Raw genomic sequence first — 12,839 nt, 5'->3', positions numbered from 1 at the left:
TTGGCCTTTAGGAGTGTTTTCCCATCCAGTCTGTTGGGGCACCATGACCGGACCCCAAAGTCTGCCTTCAGCATTCCATGGGGACCTTGATGCTCCATTCCCTTGCTGTTCTGCTGTATTCCCCTCGTGCTTTGCCTTGGTGTGGCAGGATCAGATCTGGTGCAATTCTCTGATACTGTCCTCCGCAGGGCCATGGTTCTGTGATGGGCATCATGTCTCAAAGTGGGGCTGGTCATTTCTATTCCATGTTCTCTTCTGAATCCAATATTCAGTCATTTCAAGAATTAGCATGTGATCAAGAACCAATGATACTAAAGGAAAAAAAGTTCAATCTGACTGTGACATATTAATATTTGTACCTATTCAAAATCAAAGTTACCCAACAGAATGTACAGCTTAGAAACAATACATTTTATATCGCATGCAAGTAAAATTTTGCTGAAGATCATTCAACAATGGTTGTGGAAGTATACTGGCAGAGAGAAGGGGATGTAGCATAGAGGATATCATTGGGTATGTCAGATGGATCTTGGCTGAATGCAGAGAATACCAGAAGATATTTCCTGGTGTTTTATTAATTATGTGGGCTGTTGACTAGTCTTGAGCAGAATAGGAATTCAAAAATTTCAATGTGCTCATTCAGAAACTGTACATGAGCCAAGAGCCTGTCTTGAGTATAAGTACACAAAGCAATCTTTAAAAATCAGTTTTACTGATGTACAGCATTTTAGAGAGAACACGGAAGGTCAAGGAAAATTGTCACACATTCATAATATGTAGTGAATCGAAACATCAGTGATATCAGTGGGGCTATTAGAGTGTGAATGTGGCCATTAATTGAATTGGTACCTTTTAGTAGACAGAGGAGCTTAGAAAATTAGTCCAAAGACCTCCTCAAGGAAGTCAGGGCATGACTCATGTCTATGCAACTGTTTGGGAAGTGAACTCCATCAATGGCACACCCATGAAAAAGCTCAAGGGAGACTGCCCTTTTTATTAGGCTTATCATATCGGTGGAAGCAATGCCCTTTGCTTGTTTGAGGGTAAGATAATTCAGATCCCTGATCAATCTGCAGAGAACATTCAATAGAGGCTTTATCCATATGGGGACTTTTCTGATAGATTTTTCGACTTCATACACAGCCTTCTGCTAACAGGGTATTCAGTATTTTTGCTCTAGTATATTTCTCTCTTATGATCATGGACTTAAATATTTACAATCTTTTAATCACACAGACTAGTATGCTTCTTCTATGTGGACATAGATAACACCTCATTTAAATGGCTACTATTTTAAGACAAGATTTCAAAATCCTAGACACAATTCTTTCTGATAGAAAGGAACCATTTATATTTTGCTTTATAATAGAAAAAATGAGAACATTTAAAGTAATTACTGTTACATAATTTGATGAAAACACACTATTAAATTATTAATATTATAGAGCATCATGAAATAACACTGGTTAAGTAATGCCTAACATATAATAAATGGACTCATATAACTGTGGGGTGGGGGAATCACAATTGAAGCAATGGATACAAAAAAGCATTATTAATCCAAAAGAGGATCAACTAAATCAAAGTTCATGTCAATATTTTTACTTTGCCTGAGGCATTTTGTTTGTTGACTCTGTAGAACTAAAGAACAACAATATCTGCTTATAAAGAATGTGTTTGAGAAAGTTTTCCAAAACTTTTACTAAAATCACAGGTTAAAGCTTCATAAGTGATTCTTCTTTACTCCTACCATACTCCTGTTCATTTCTCTCCTCAAACCAGATCAATTTTAAAGAATTCTGGGGTCTGTGGTAATCATTAGGGAAGATACTAGAAATTTACATTATAGTCATGTTCTGGCTCATTTTGATTTCTTCAATCAGAGTCTTAACAAATCGTTAAAGTGGATCTGTTTTTTTTCATACAATATTAAAATAAGTATATTGGCATGGTTAAATTCCTAAGACCCTATGTGTTAGGTCAGGTTGAGTAGAGAAACAAATCCAGTGACATGGTGACTCTTATTGTTCAAGAAAGAGCTTTATATCAAGAAGTAATTATGTATCAAGAAAGTGTCCAGTCAAACTCAAGTCCACAAGTCCAATACTAGTCCATAAATCCCTCTTCAGACTCACAGAGCCACATACAATGATACAGAATACAGCAAGATCACAGGCTGGTAAGTGTAGAGTTGTTTGGGTCGAATGTCAATGGAAACATCACAGGGCTCCAGCAGTTCTCAGGGTGGCCAGCCAACAGGAAGTTGAAGAGGAGAGAGACGCTGTGGGCCAGAGGGTCCTCACTTATATAAAGGCCAGTTCCCCAAGGTGACAGCATCAGGTTTTGACCTGATTGATAGGTCTGACTGCATGCATAGCAGGGAGTGTCTAGTGGACACAGATGTAATTATCACAGACCCCAGTCTCTTTAGTGATATGACAAATGTTGGATATCATTTCTTAAAAAAGTATATTAAACTGTCTGGAACTTATATTGAGAAATAAGTGTTATATTTTTTATACCAAAAGTTGACTATGCAGATATTCTCTTGCTGACCTAAAAAATAAGCTGTGGATAGTCTTGAGAAGAACAAGAATTCCAGAACACTTTATTTTGTTTAGGTGGAACCTATAGACAGATAGAGGATAAGTTGTGTGAACAGGATTAGAGATTAGAGAATTAGAGAATACTAATTATTCTCTAATTAGAGATTAGATAATACTAAAGGGTTTAAAATCAGGAAAGGTGTGCATCCGAGTTGTATCCTTTCATAATGATTCTTCATTCTGTAGGTTAACCAACTACCCAGAGAAACTGGCTTACATGTAGAATGCAGCACATGGATTGGAGAAAAACTCATTATCAACCTGTGAAAAACAGATAACACAACCGAGCTTGTTGAAAATGAGGGGCACTCGAAGCACTTGATGATGAAGAGTAAGGATTGTAGTCTTCAGTACAGATTACAACTCAATGTGAAGAAAACCAAAATCCTCAATGCTTAAGCAATCATTACCATCATGGTAAACAAAGAAAATATTGAAATTGTTCAGGATTTCATCTTGCTTGGATCCACAATCGATATTCATGGAAGGTGCCGTCAGAGATCAAATGGCACATTACATTGGGTAGATGTGCTTCAATAAACCTCTTTAAATTTACTTCCATCAAGTCAATGCTAACTCCTAGCAACCCCCTGTGTGCTTCTGAGACAGTTTGCTGGTGTTAGATGCCATTGAGATGGCCAAGCAGCTGTCTTCCAGATTTCCTGGCATAGACAAATGAGTGCTTCCAGTGCTTCCTCCGCGTTCGGAATGATTCCCATGGATATTCTGTCAATTCCTGGAGGCTTGCAATCTTCCAAAATTGTAAGCCAAGGCTTGAAGTTTTTCTTGATTTTTTTTTCCTTTTCAGATATGCTGATATATTCTTCCCTTTTGGTTTTCTAATTCTAGGTTTCTGCACATTTCATTATAATATTTGGCTGTGTCTTTTTAGGCTGCCCTGTGCTATTTTTTATTCAGCTTTGTAACTTCATCCTTTCTTCCATTTGCTTTAGCTACTAAAAGATGAAGAGCAAGTTTCAGAGTCTCTTCTGACAAGCACTTTGGTATTTTCTTTTTTGTCTTTTTGATTTCCTTTTTCTTTCTTCATGAACGATGGTCTTGAGGTCCTCCCGCAGCTCATCGGGTCTTCTGTCATTAGTGTTCCGTATGTCAAATCTGGTTTGGAGATGTTCTTGAAATTCAGTTAGACTAGATTCCAGGTCGTATGTTGGTTCCTGTGGGTTTGTTTCCCTTTTCTTCAGCTTTGTCCTGAAATTTACTTTTGAGCACTTGATGCTTTGTTCCACATTCACCCCCTGGTCTGGGTTTGCTAATGATAGTGAGCTTTTCCATCATGTCTTCCCACAGATGTAGTTAGTTTGATTTCTGTTTATTCCATTTAGGGACGTTCATGTGCATAGTTACCTTTTTGTTGTTGGAAACATTATTTGCTCTACAAATGTGCTTGACACAATGGATGGATGGTTGGATTGTGATAAGATTTGTACAAGTCCCCAATAAAAGTAATTTGTTATGAACATGTTTTTGGTTTTACAAAATTCTGTCACGCAATTTCTAGCTTCATTTTTATCACTAAGTCCATATTTTCCAACAACTGTTCTTTCCTGTTTCCAACTTTTTATTCTAATCACCAATAAATATTGGTGCCACCAATCAACCCTCTTGATTGCCTGCTTGATCAATTTCTGACTGAGGTTGTTGGTAGCTTGTGGAGGTTTCATATTTCATGTCAACTTGAAAAATAGGTCTAAAGGTGGGTACTGGCCTGTCAATCAGGTTGCAGCCTGATGATACCTCCTTGTGGGTATGCCCTTTCCTGAGGATTCTGGGACCTTCCTCTCGTTCTTCTGGAGGTGGGTCACACTCTCTCTCTCTTTCACCTTCCTTTTTACAGGCCACTTGGATCCAAGCTGATGGCAGATATTTTGCTCACTGCCAGTGGATCCACAAGACTTCACACCCACCAACCTGTGATCTTCCTCCATTCGGCATCATTGTGTGTGGCTGCATGAATCTGGAGAGGGATTTGTGGACTAGTATTGGAGTTATGGACTTGATCTGGACCAGGTGGGGGTGTCTTTCTCAATATACAATTGATCTTTGATATAAAACTTTATCTTACACATGTATGAAAGTCTCTGGGTTTGTTTCTTTAGTCATCCTGGACTAACATATGGGAGTAGAAAGCCCAGTCCTACTACCAAAGAGCCTCTTTTGGTTTTGAACTGCAAACCATGAGAATTGAAGCCCAACATGTAACCACTGCTCCAGCAGGTGTGTTGTAAAACAGATGTTACTTTGAGGACTATGGTATTTCTGATCCAAGTCATGTATTTTTAATGGTCTCATATGCATATGAAATTTGGAAATTGAATAAGGAAGACTGAAGAACATCAATGAACTTGAATTATGATGCTGGAAACGAGTATGCAAAGGACTGTGGTCTAACAAATGTATAAACAAATCTTGTAGGATTGCAGCCAATGTGGCTCTCTCAAGCAGGATGGGTGAATTTCATCTCATGTAGTTTGGACATTTTATTAGAAGTGACCAGTTCTTGGAAAAGAACACTAAGAAAATAAAGTGGCAGCAAAAAAGAGGAGATGCTCTACAAAATAGATTAACATAGAGGCTGCAACAATGGGCTTACACATAACAATTTTAAAGATTGAGCATGACTGGGCAGTGTTTCATGGCGGTGTACATAGGTTTGCTATGAGTTGACTGATTAGACTGCACTTAGTAACAACTTGTAGACAATTAAAAAATGGTTGTAGCAGTACATCATAGAAAGGTGCCAGAAATATAAGCCAGATTTTGAAGAGGCTATTGTATAAAGTAGATGTTATATAGAATTTGGCTGAATTCCAAGTACACCAGAATGTTTTCTTATGTTGTATTAACATAAGCAACCAACTCTGTGGGTCATAGTTAAATATGGATACCATTGCAAAGAACGGAACTTCTATAACACATTACAAGTTGGGTTGCTAACCAGGAGGTCCAATATTTGAAGCCACAGGAGGTCTGTGGGAGAAAGGTGAGTGTTTCTACTTCAGTAAAGAGTTAGTCATGGAAACTCAGAGGGGCAGTTGTATCCTTTCCTCTAGGGTCTCTGAGTCAGCATCAACTCAGTGACACTAATTTTTAAAAATTTATTTTAGGAGAGCTAAAGATTACAACTCACTGCAAATAAAACCAAAATCTTCACACCTGAACCTATAGCTAACATCATGATAAACAGAGCAAAGATTGCAGTTGTGAAATACTTCATTTGCCTGGATCCATGATCAATGCTTATGGAAGCAAAAGTCAAGAGGTCAGATGATAAATCTGCTGCACAAGTTCTCTTACAAGTGCTGAAACGCTGGCATGTTACACTGAGGACTAGGTTTGTCTGACCTAAAAAATAGCATTTTCAACCACCTCATATGCTTGTAATAGAGGACAATAATGGGGACACATGGCGGGGGACAGTGTGGACTGAATCTCCCGCAACAGGACAAACCAGGAAGGAGCATAATAGATCAGCAATTGGTGTAAAGCTGATCCACAGAGCTCCTGAGGAGCTCCAAGAATGGACTTCGGCCTAGGAGGGGTAACCCCCAATCTCCCCCAAGAGCAGGGGGTAGACACTCAGAGGGGCCAGCAGACAGACCTGGATCTATGTAGGGTTTTTTGCCTCTCTCTCTGTCTTTTTATTTTTTCAAGCTTATGTTTTCTTATTGTTCAGACTAGGACATCGCTGGTTTGCCAACTTCTATAGGACAAACATGGGAGGGAAGTGTGGGGAGAAATCAGTGGGGCCTTAAGGTCTTTGGGGAAGACGGAGGTGGGGAGAAGGGTTTGGTGAGCAAACAGACATATGGACAGGGGAACAAATAAGGAATTGCAAACAACATTAGGGGGGTATAGAGATCCTGTGAGTATTAGAGCAACACCAATCTAGCTGAGAGGAAGTACTAAGAGGTGGAGGAAGGGGGAAAGTGAGGGTGGGGCAGGAGGAGGCAAAAGGAAGCAGAGGTAAGCTCTAGGAAGCAAAGGTATAGATAGGGGTATGAACAGAGGTGTGTACTTATGTAAATACATTAATCCATAAAAAATAGATGGCAGAGGCCAAACCCAATCCATGGATACATATGGCAACCAACTAATAAAAGGAGGAAAGAAAGAGAAAAAAAGAAAGAAAATACATGGGTAGTAGGTGGGAGCAGGGCTCTAACCCACCCAAGGGGAGGGTATTGCTTATATCTCCACAAGAGACAGGGGGAGAGAGAGCAGGCTTCAATAAAATTTTCCAAGATGTGAATACAACACACCGGCATGTACCAGGGAACCAATAGAGATGTTTGAGGGGCCAGTCCCAATCCCAACTATGTGGACAACCTCACCCCACCCTCATCCCAGAAAAATGCACTTCAGAGGACAGCACTGGGGCTACAGCTTGGGGACAGGGCACATCTGATTAGAGAACATGGGAGAAACAAAAAGGTATGGAGAAGGTGGAGATGACATCCTGGCCTACCAAGCCCTGAGGACGACATTCCTGCTCAGAGCAGGCAACACACAGAGAGGACATAAGGTCGGCCCCACCACAAAATGCAGTGTCCCTCACTAAACCATTGCACTGCAGGGGACAACACTGGAGACACAATGTGGGAATTGTGCACAGTCTGACCCCATCACGCTGAAGGGAAACACTTAGGGCATCCAACAGGGCAGCAAGGGGAGCAAAGTAATAAAATCCCCTGGGAATACCAAAAATAGATTTTGGAGACAGAATGTGGCACCCCATCAGAGTCAGCTGGAAAACACTCATAAACAGACCTTGAACTATCTTGTTTATAGGTCTCTCCAATTTTGTAAGTGGCTTTCTTTTTGTTGTTGTTGTTGTTATTGTTTTGTTGGTCTTGACTTCCTTTGTTGTTTTATTTGGCTTTCCAGATTTTTGCATTTATTAATGTATCTGCATGTCTATCTAGATAAGATAGGCAGGACAAATAATTCGGAGATGAAAAGAACTGGACCAATGGTTCCAGGGGATAGGGGAACCGACCCAGGGACAAGGGAATGAGAGAACTAAAATCAGTGGAGAGAAGGGCATAGAATGCCTAGTGGGGCTTAATCAAGGGCAATGTAGCAGCGAGGAATTACTAACATGAATGACGGCCATGGACATGGTGGAACAAGAGGAAAGTAAAAGGGAGCAGGTACACAAAGCCCAACTGTGGACAATGGAACATACCCCACAGAGAGTTGCAGGGAGGGGTGAGTCAATCAGGTATAGGCAAGAGATACAACTCATGACACACAGAACCCAAGAACAGGAATGGGAATAGCAATACTAAAAGTGTAGGGGGTTGAGCGAGAGGTTGGGAGGGGGGAGGGAGGGGGCACCAATCACAATGAATTGCACATAACCACACACATATCCAGGGGGAACAACAACAGAAATCAGAGGAAAAGGGAGACAGCGGTCTGTGTGACAAATGAAAATAATAACAATGTATAATCTATCAAGGGGCCATGAGGTGGGGTGGGGGGAGAGAGAACCTGATCAATAGAAAGTAAATGTCTAGAAAAGAATGATGGCGATGTGACTCAAATGTGAATGATGGCAGAATGACTCAAAATGCTTTTGGGGACACTAGGAGGGAAGTGTCTTTGATGACATGCAATCAATGGACCACATTGAACTCAGGGGTGAGGGGGTCTCAAAGGGACCCAGTCCAGCTGCTGTGGAACACTGGGACATAGTATCCTGGACCTTCAGGGCACACAGCATGCTCCAGAGGTTGTGCCAGTGAGATCTTATGTGGGAACTCTACTGGGTGAACAGGACTCTACCTCAGACACACTTGTAACCTGAGAACTTAAGTTGGAGAATTCATGGTGTCCGAGGAAGCAGAAGACAGCTGTCCTGAGAGTGGTAAACAGTTGGTAGTCAGATAAACCAGGTCTTGCTAGAGCAATACCCTCTATGCTGCGTTAAGCTATGTATCATTCTGACAAACTGGTGACAGACATTCTGTTCTATTTTGTTTATACTTTTTCATTTAGGGTGTATTTCAGACATGCTATGTTATTGGGAGTCACTCTCTTGAATTTGGGTTGCTTTTCTGTTTTCCTGTAAAAGAAACCCAGGACTGATGAGCTTATAAGGATCGCAAATAGAACAAGGGTTTGGGAAGGGGGATAAAAGTGGTGGTGGTGGTAGAAATAAAAGGAAGACTATGTCAAGGAGACCAGAAATAAAAAGTAGGTTTGGAAACTGATTATGGAAGCAATTCTGTTTGACAAGATTAAACTATGGAATGATATGACATATGTATCAATTCCCAAGTAATAACAAATAAAAAGAAAGACAAAACAAAATAAAATAACATAGATCCCGAAATGGGTTTGGGGCGTGTACTAAATCTTAGCTTGAACTCAAGGAGACTTTGTTCTTATGTCATGGGCCTGCTGGATACTCGCCCTCAGGAAGAGAACACAAGACACAGGTGCTGTAGCAAAATGTGGGAGGAATTAAGTTGTGCTCGGGGTTCCGGTAAACAGTGTTGGTTTCGGATAAAATAGTGTCTGGGGTCTTAAAGGCTTGTCTCCAAATAAATAGCCACCTAAACAGGATATCAACTAAGTGCACATGGAAGAAGCACACCATCATCAGTCACTGAAGGATTATAAACCATATAATGCAAAGTCAAAGGAGCACTAGTATCAGAGCCTAAATTGTAAGAAGTCTATAATGGAGAGTATAAGACCAAGATTCACTTGTGGAACTACATAGGACATAAATCTTCAGAGCACTCCCTCTATCCACAATTTAGGGATGGAGGAAATTGCTTACTAAACAGACTGCTTTGGAGAGATGAATGTAGAACAGTGGTTCTCAACCTTCCTCATGCCGCGACCCTTTAATACAGTTCCACATGGTGTGGGGACCCCTAAACCATAAACTTATTTTCATTGCTACTCCTTGACTTTAATTTTGCTACTGTTATGAATTGGGAAACCCCTGTGAAATGGTCGTTTGACCCCCAAAGGGGTCGCGACTCACAGGTTGAGAACCACTGGTATAGAAGATCAAAGGCATAAATAGTGACTTTAATGGTAAAAATTTGGCAGTAGATTCCCTCCCTAAGATCCCTACTGGACTTTATCTGGATTTATGTATTTGGTATTTTTATTGTTTGATTTGTCTTTTTGTTTATTCATATAGGGTACATCTCAGAGGTATCATGTTATTGGAGGTCATGCTCTTGAAGTTGCATTATATGTTTTTCCATTTATCAGTATATGAAACCCAGGATTTATGAACCTATAGATATAGCAAGTAGAATAAAGGTTTGGGGGGATTAGGTTAAATGGTAGTGATGGGGTGAAGAGGAGACAATGTCAGGGAGTCATGTGGAATAAGAATGTTTAGAAACTGATTGTGGTAGCAATTGTATAATTCTGCTTCACCTTCAACTGTGGAATGATATATATGTATTAAATTCCAATGATAAATAAATGGATAGATAGATAAATAACAGATCAAAAGAAGCATTGCATTGGGTAAATTTTAGGTGCACAAGATCTTTTTAAAATATTGAAAAGCAATGATGGTTGCTTTGAGGATTAAAATACCAAACCATGGCAATTTCAAAAGACATGTGAAAGACACTGAATACAGTAGGCTGAAAAAGAATAGAAGCATTTGAATTGTGGTTCTGGAGAAGAGTCTTGAAAATATCATGAACTACTACAAGGACAAACTGATCTGTGTTGGAAAAAGTATGACCAAAGGGCTCTTTAGAGGCAAAGATGGCAAGGCATCATCTTACATATTTTGGACATGCTGACAGGAAAGACCAATCCCAGAACAAGGACATCATGCTTGGTAAGGTGGAGCAGCAATGGAAACCAGGAAGGCCCTCAAAGAGATGGCTTGACAGCGGCTGCTACACTGGGTTCAAGCCTAGGCACAATTGTAATGGCGGCACAGGACTGGGCAGTATTGTGTTCTGGTGTACATAGATAGAGTCACTATGGCTTGGATGAGACTTGATGACAGCTAACCTAACAACAAGTCTAGGGAACAGAATCTTTATCAGTTATTTACTGGATGGATTTAAAAAAGTTGCCTACATCTTCTAAAAATTAGTTTTCTAACCTTTAAAATAGAAATTCTAGTAATGTGATTTTACAAAGTGTACATAGCTTAGCACAGTTCTTGATATAGGAAATCCTCATAAAATGTAGGTACTATCTACTCTGTTATATGCATGCCTGTTTCCACCATGTAGTATTATAATTGTCACAGTTTCCCTTGTTCTAATTTACATCTATTCTCTTAGATGACATAAATCATAAGATAATTTTCAGATATTCATTTTATTTCATACCATGATATGAACTGAACATTGTATCCATTTATGACATTGAAAGAGAAATATCAATGTCATTTGAAAAAATCAGAAATGTATATATTGCACTTTGTAGAGGCTTCTCTTCTTAGAGCAAATTATTTTTATCTGTCAATGTTCTGAAGTTTATCACTTTAACTTCTAATTAAATGAAAAAATATCAGTTATATAAGATTTGGATTTTTTGTCCTATAATATTTATAGTAAAGGTTTCATTAATTTTAGAAGAGCTAGCATCTTGAACATTATAATAAATAACTCTTAACATGAAGATCTATAAGATTTGATTCTAGCATAGATACTCTCTGGTATTATATTGATGCATCAATTTCTAATTATGTATAAAATATAAAATGAAAATTTACACATAATTTATTTACATATCTAAATTTTTATTAACGTAAGAAATAGAACACAAATAGTATTTTATATTAATTTAGAAACATCAATTCTTATAGCACTGGGACTTTGCAGTGTACGCCATATAAACTTTAGTAATAGCAGAAAAGAGACGTCCATACTGATATTGCTTTTTTAAAAGGAATTTTCTGAACAAAATATATCTTATTTTTAACACCTCTGTGTTTGAGAGGAGAGTTATGTTTTGTGCGTATGCTATCCACCAAATTGCATCATTTCTGAGCCAAAGGCTAAGGCATTTAGTAAATTACAATAGAAAACATATCACAGTGAAAAAATGTCACTTTTACTTTTCCCCATTAAATTGTATTTCAAAATGTAATTCTTCTATCTATCTATCTGGATGCATAAACCCAAAAACAAAGCAGCCATCAATACAATTCTGATGCATAAGGACTTTATAGGATAGAGTATAGCTGCCCCTGAGGTAAATGAGCCTGTAACTCTTTACAGGACTGGAAAGCCTCATCTTCCATCCTTGGTTTTAGTAGCCCAACATGTAAGCCACAATGCTTCAAGGGCTCTTTTAGAAATTTACATATATTTAAACTTATATATATATATGTATATATATATACATATATGTATATAATTAGTGTTTGTATATATAATTTATCTAATTATACACATAAAATTATTGAGTAAAATATATAAATATATATAAATACTTAAAAATATATATATATATATTACTTTTAAAATATCTGATAGTTAATTACTATGTGATTTTTCTAGGAGTGTTCTCTTTCAATTTACTGTGATAATATTTTTGCTAGAGTTTCTATGGTACAAAAATAAATTTATTTACATCAGGTTATTATTTCTTTTAGGGTTACATAAAAAACTGATTAGACAATATGTAAAAATCATTTAAAATGATCATTTATGCAGTATTTGTTAATTTCTTTAATATAATCTGTTTCTATGTATTTAATCTTTACATGGTTTAGAGCATCATGTTTAGTTATTAGTAATTTAGTGTTAGTAATTTAATCTGGGATTTCTAAGAAAAAATATATAATCCAACCTACATGGTGGTGTGTACCATGGGTGATTTATGTAGTAGGCAATCCACGAGGTGAATCCCCAGTAAAAGGCGCAACTCTACAAAAAAAAAAGAAGAAGAAGAAAAGAGAGAGTAAGAAATTAAAATTGTCAAAAATACATAAAATACTAAACATAATGTTGAAATGACACACCTATTTATTCTGACCACTGCAACATTTTTAAATGCAAAATGATGTAATTATTTCTAGTTTGGATTAAAAGCTTCTTCTGTTTCATTCAGTGAATTTGTGTTTGTAAAATACTTTTAATATCAAAAAGGAAATGCACTTTTTAATTCACCCTTATATAAATGTATATTCAAGAGAGACAGTTATAATAATACATTGTAATAGAATATACATTTAGAAATATGAGTATATGTCAATTTAAAAAT

The 12,839-nt window shown here is 37.9% G+C and overlaps 1 protein-coding gene across 1 annotated transcript in view; it reads right to left on the bottom strand.

Moving 5' to 3' along the window:
- TECRL (trans-2,3-enoyl-CoA reductase like) overlaps positions 1-12,839 on the bottom strand; it is a 132,876-nt gene that overhangs the window by 30,349 nt on the left and 89,688 nt on the right. The window contains exon 8 of the mRNA XM_045284066.1: positions 12,430-12,502. Within this exon, the coding sequence (XP_045140001.1) occupies positions 12,430-12,502 (73 nt within the window). The remainder of the gene's footprint in view (positions 1-12,429; positions 12,503-12,839) is intronic.

Source organism: Echinops telfairi, unplaced genomic scaffold, assembly GCF_000313985.2.
Source record: "Echinops telfairi isolate 266 unplaced genomic scaffold, ASM31398v2 ScPeMD7_7468;HRSCAF=8506_0, whole genome shotgun sequence".
Taxonomy (NCBI): domain Eukaryota; kingdom Metazoa; phylum Chordata; class Mammalia; order Afrosoricida; family Tenrecidae; genus Echinops; species Echinops telfairi.
The sequence above is the reverse complement of the archived record's forward strand: the minus strand, read 5'-3'. Positions and strand labels throughout refer to the sequence as shown.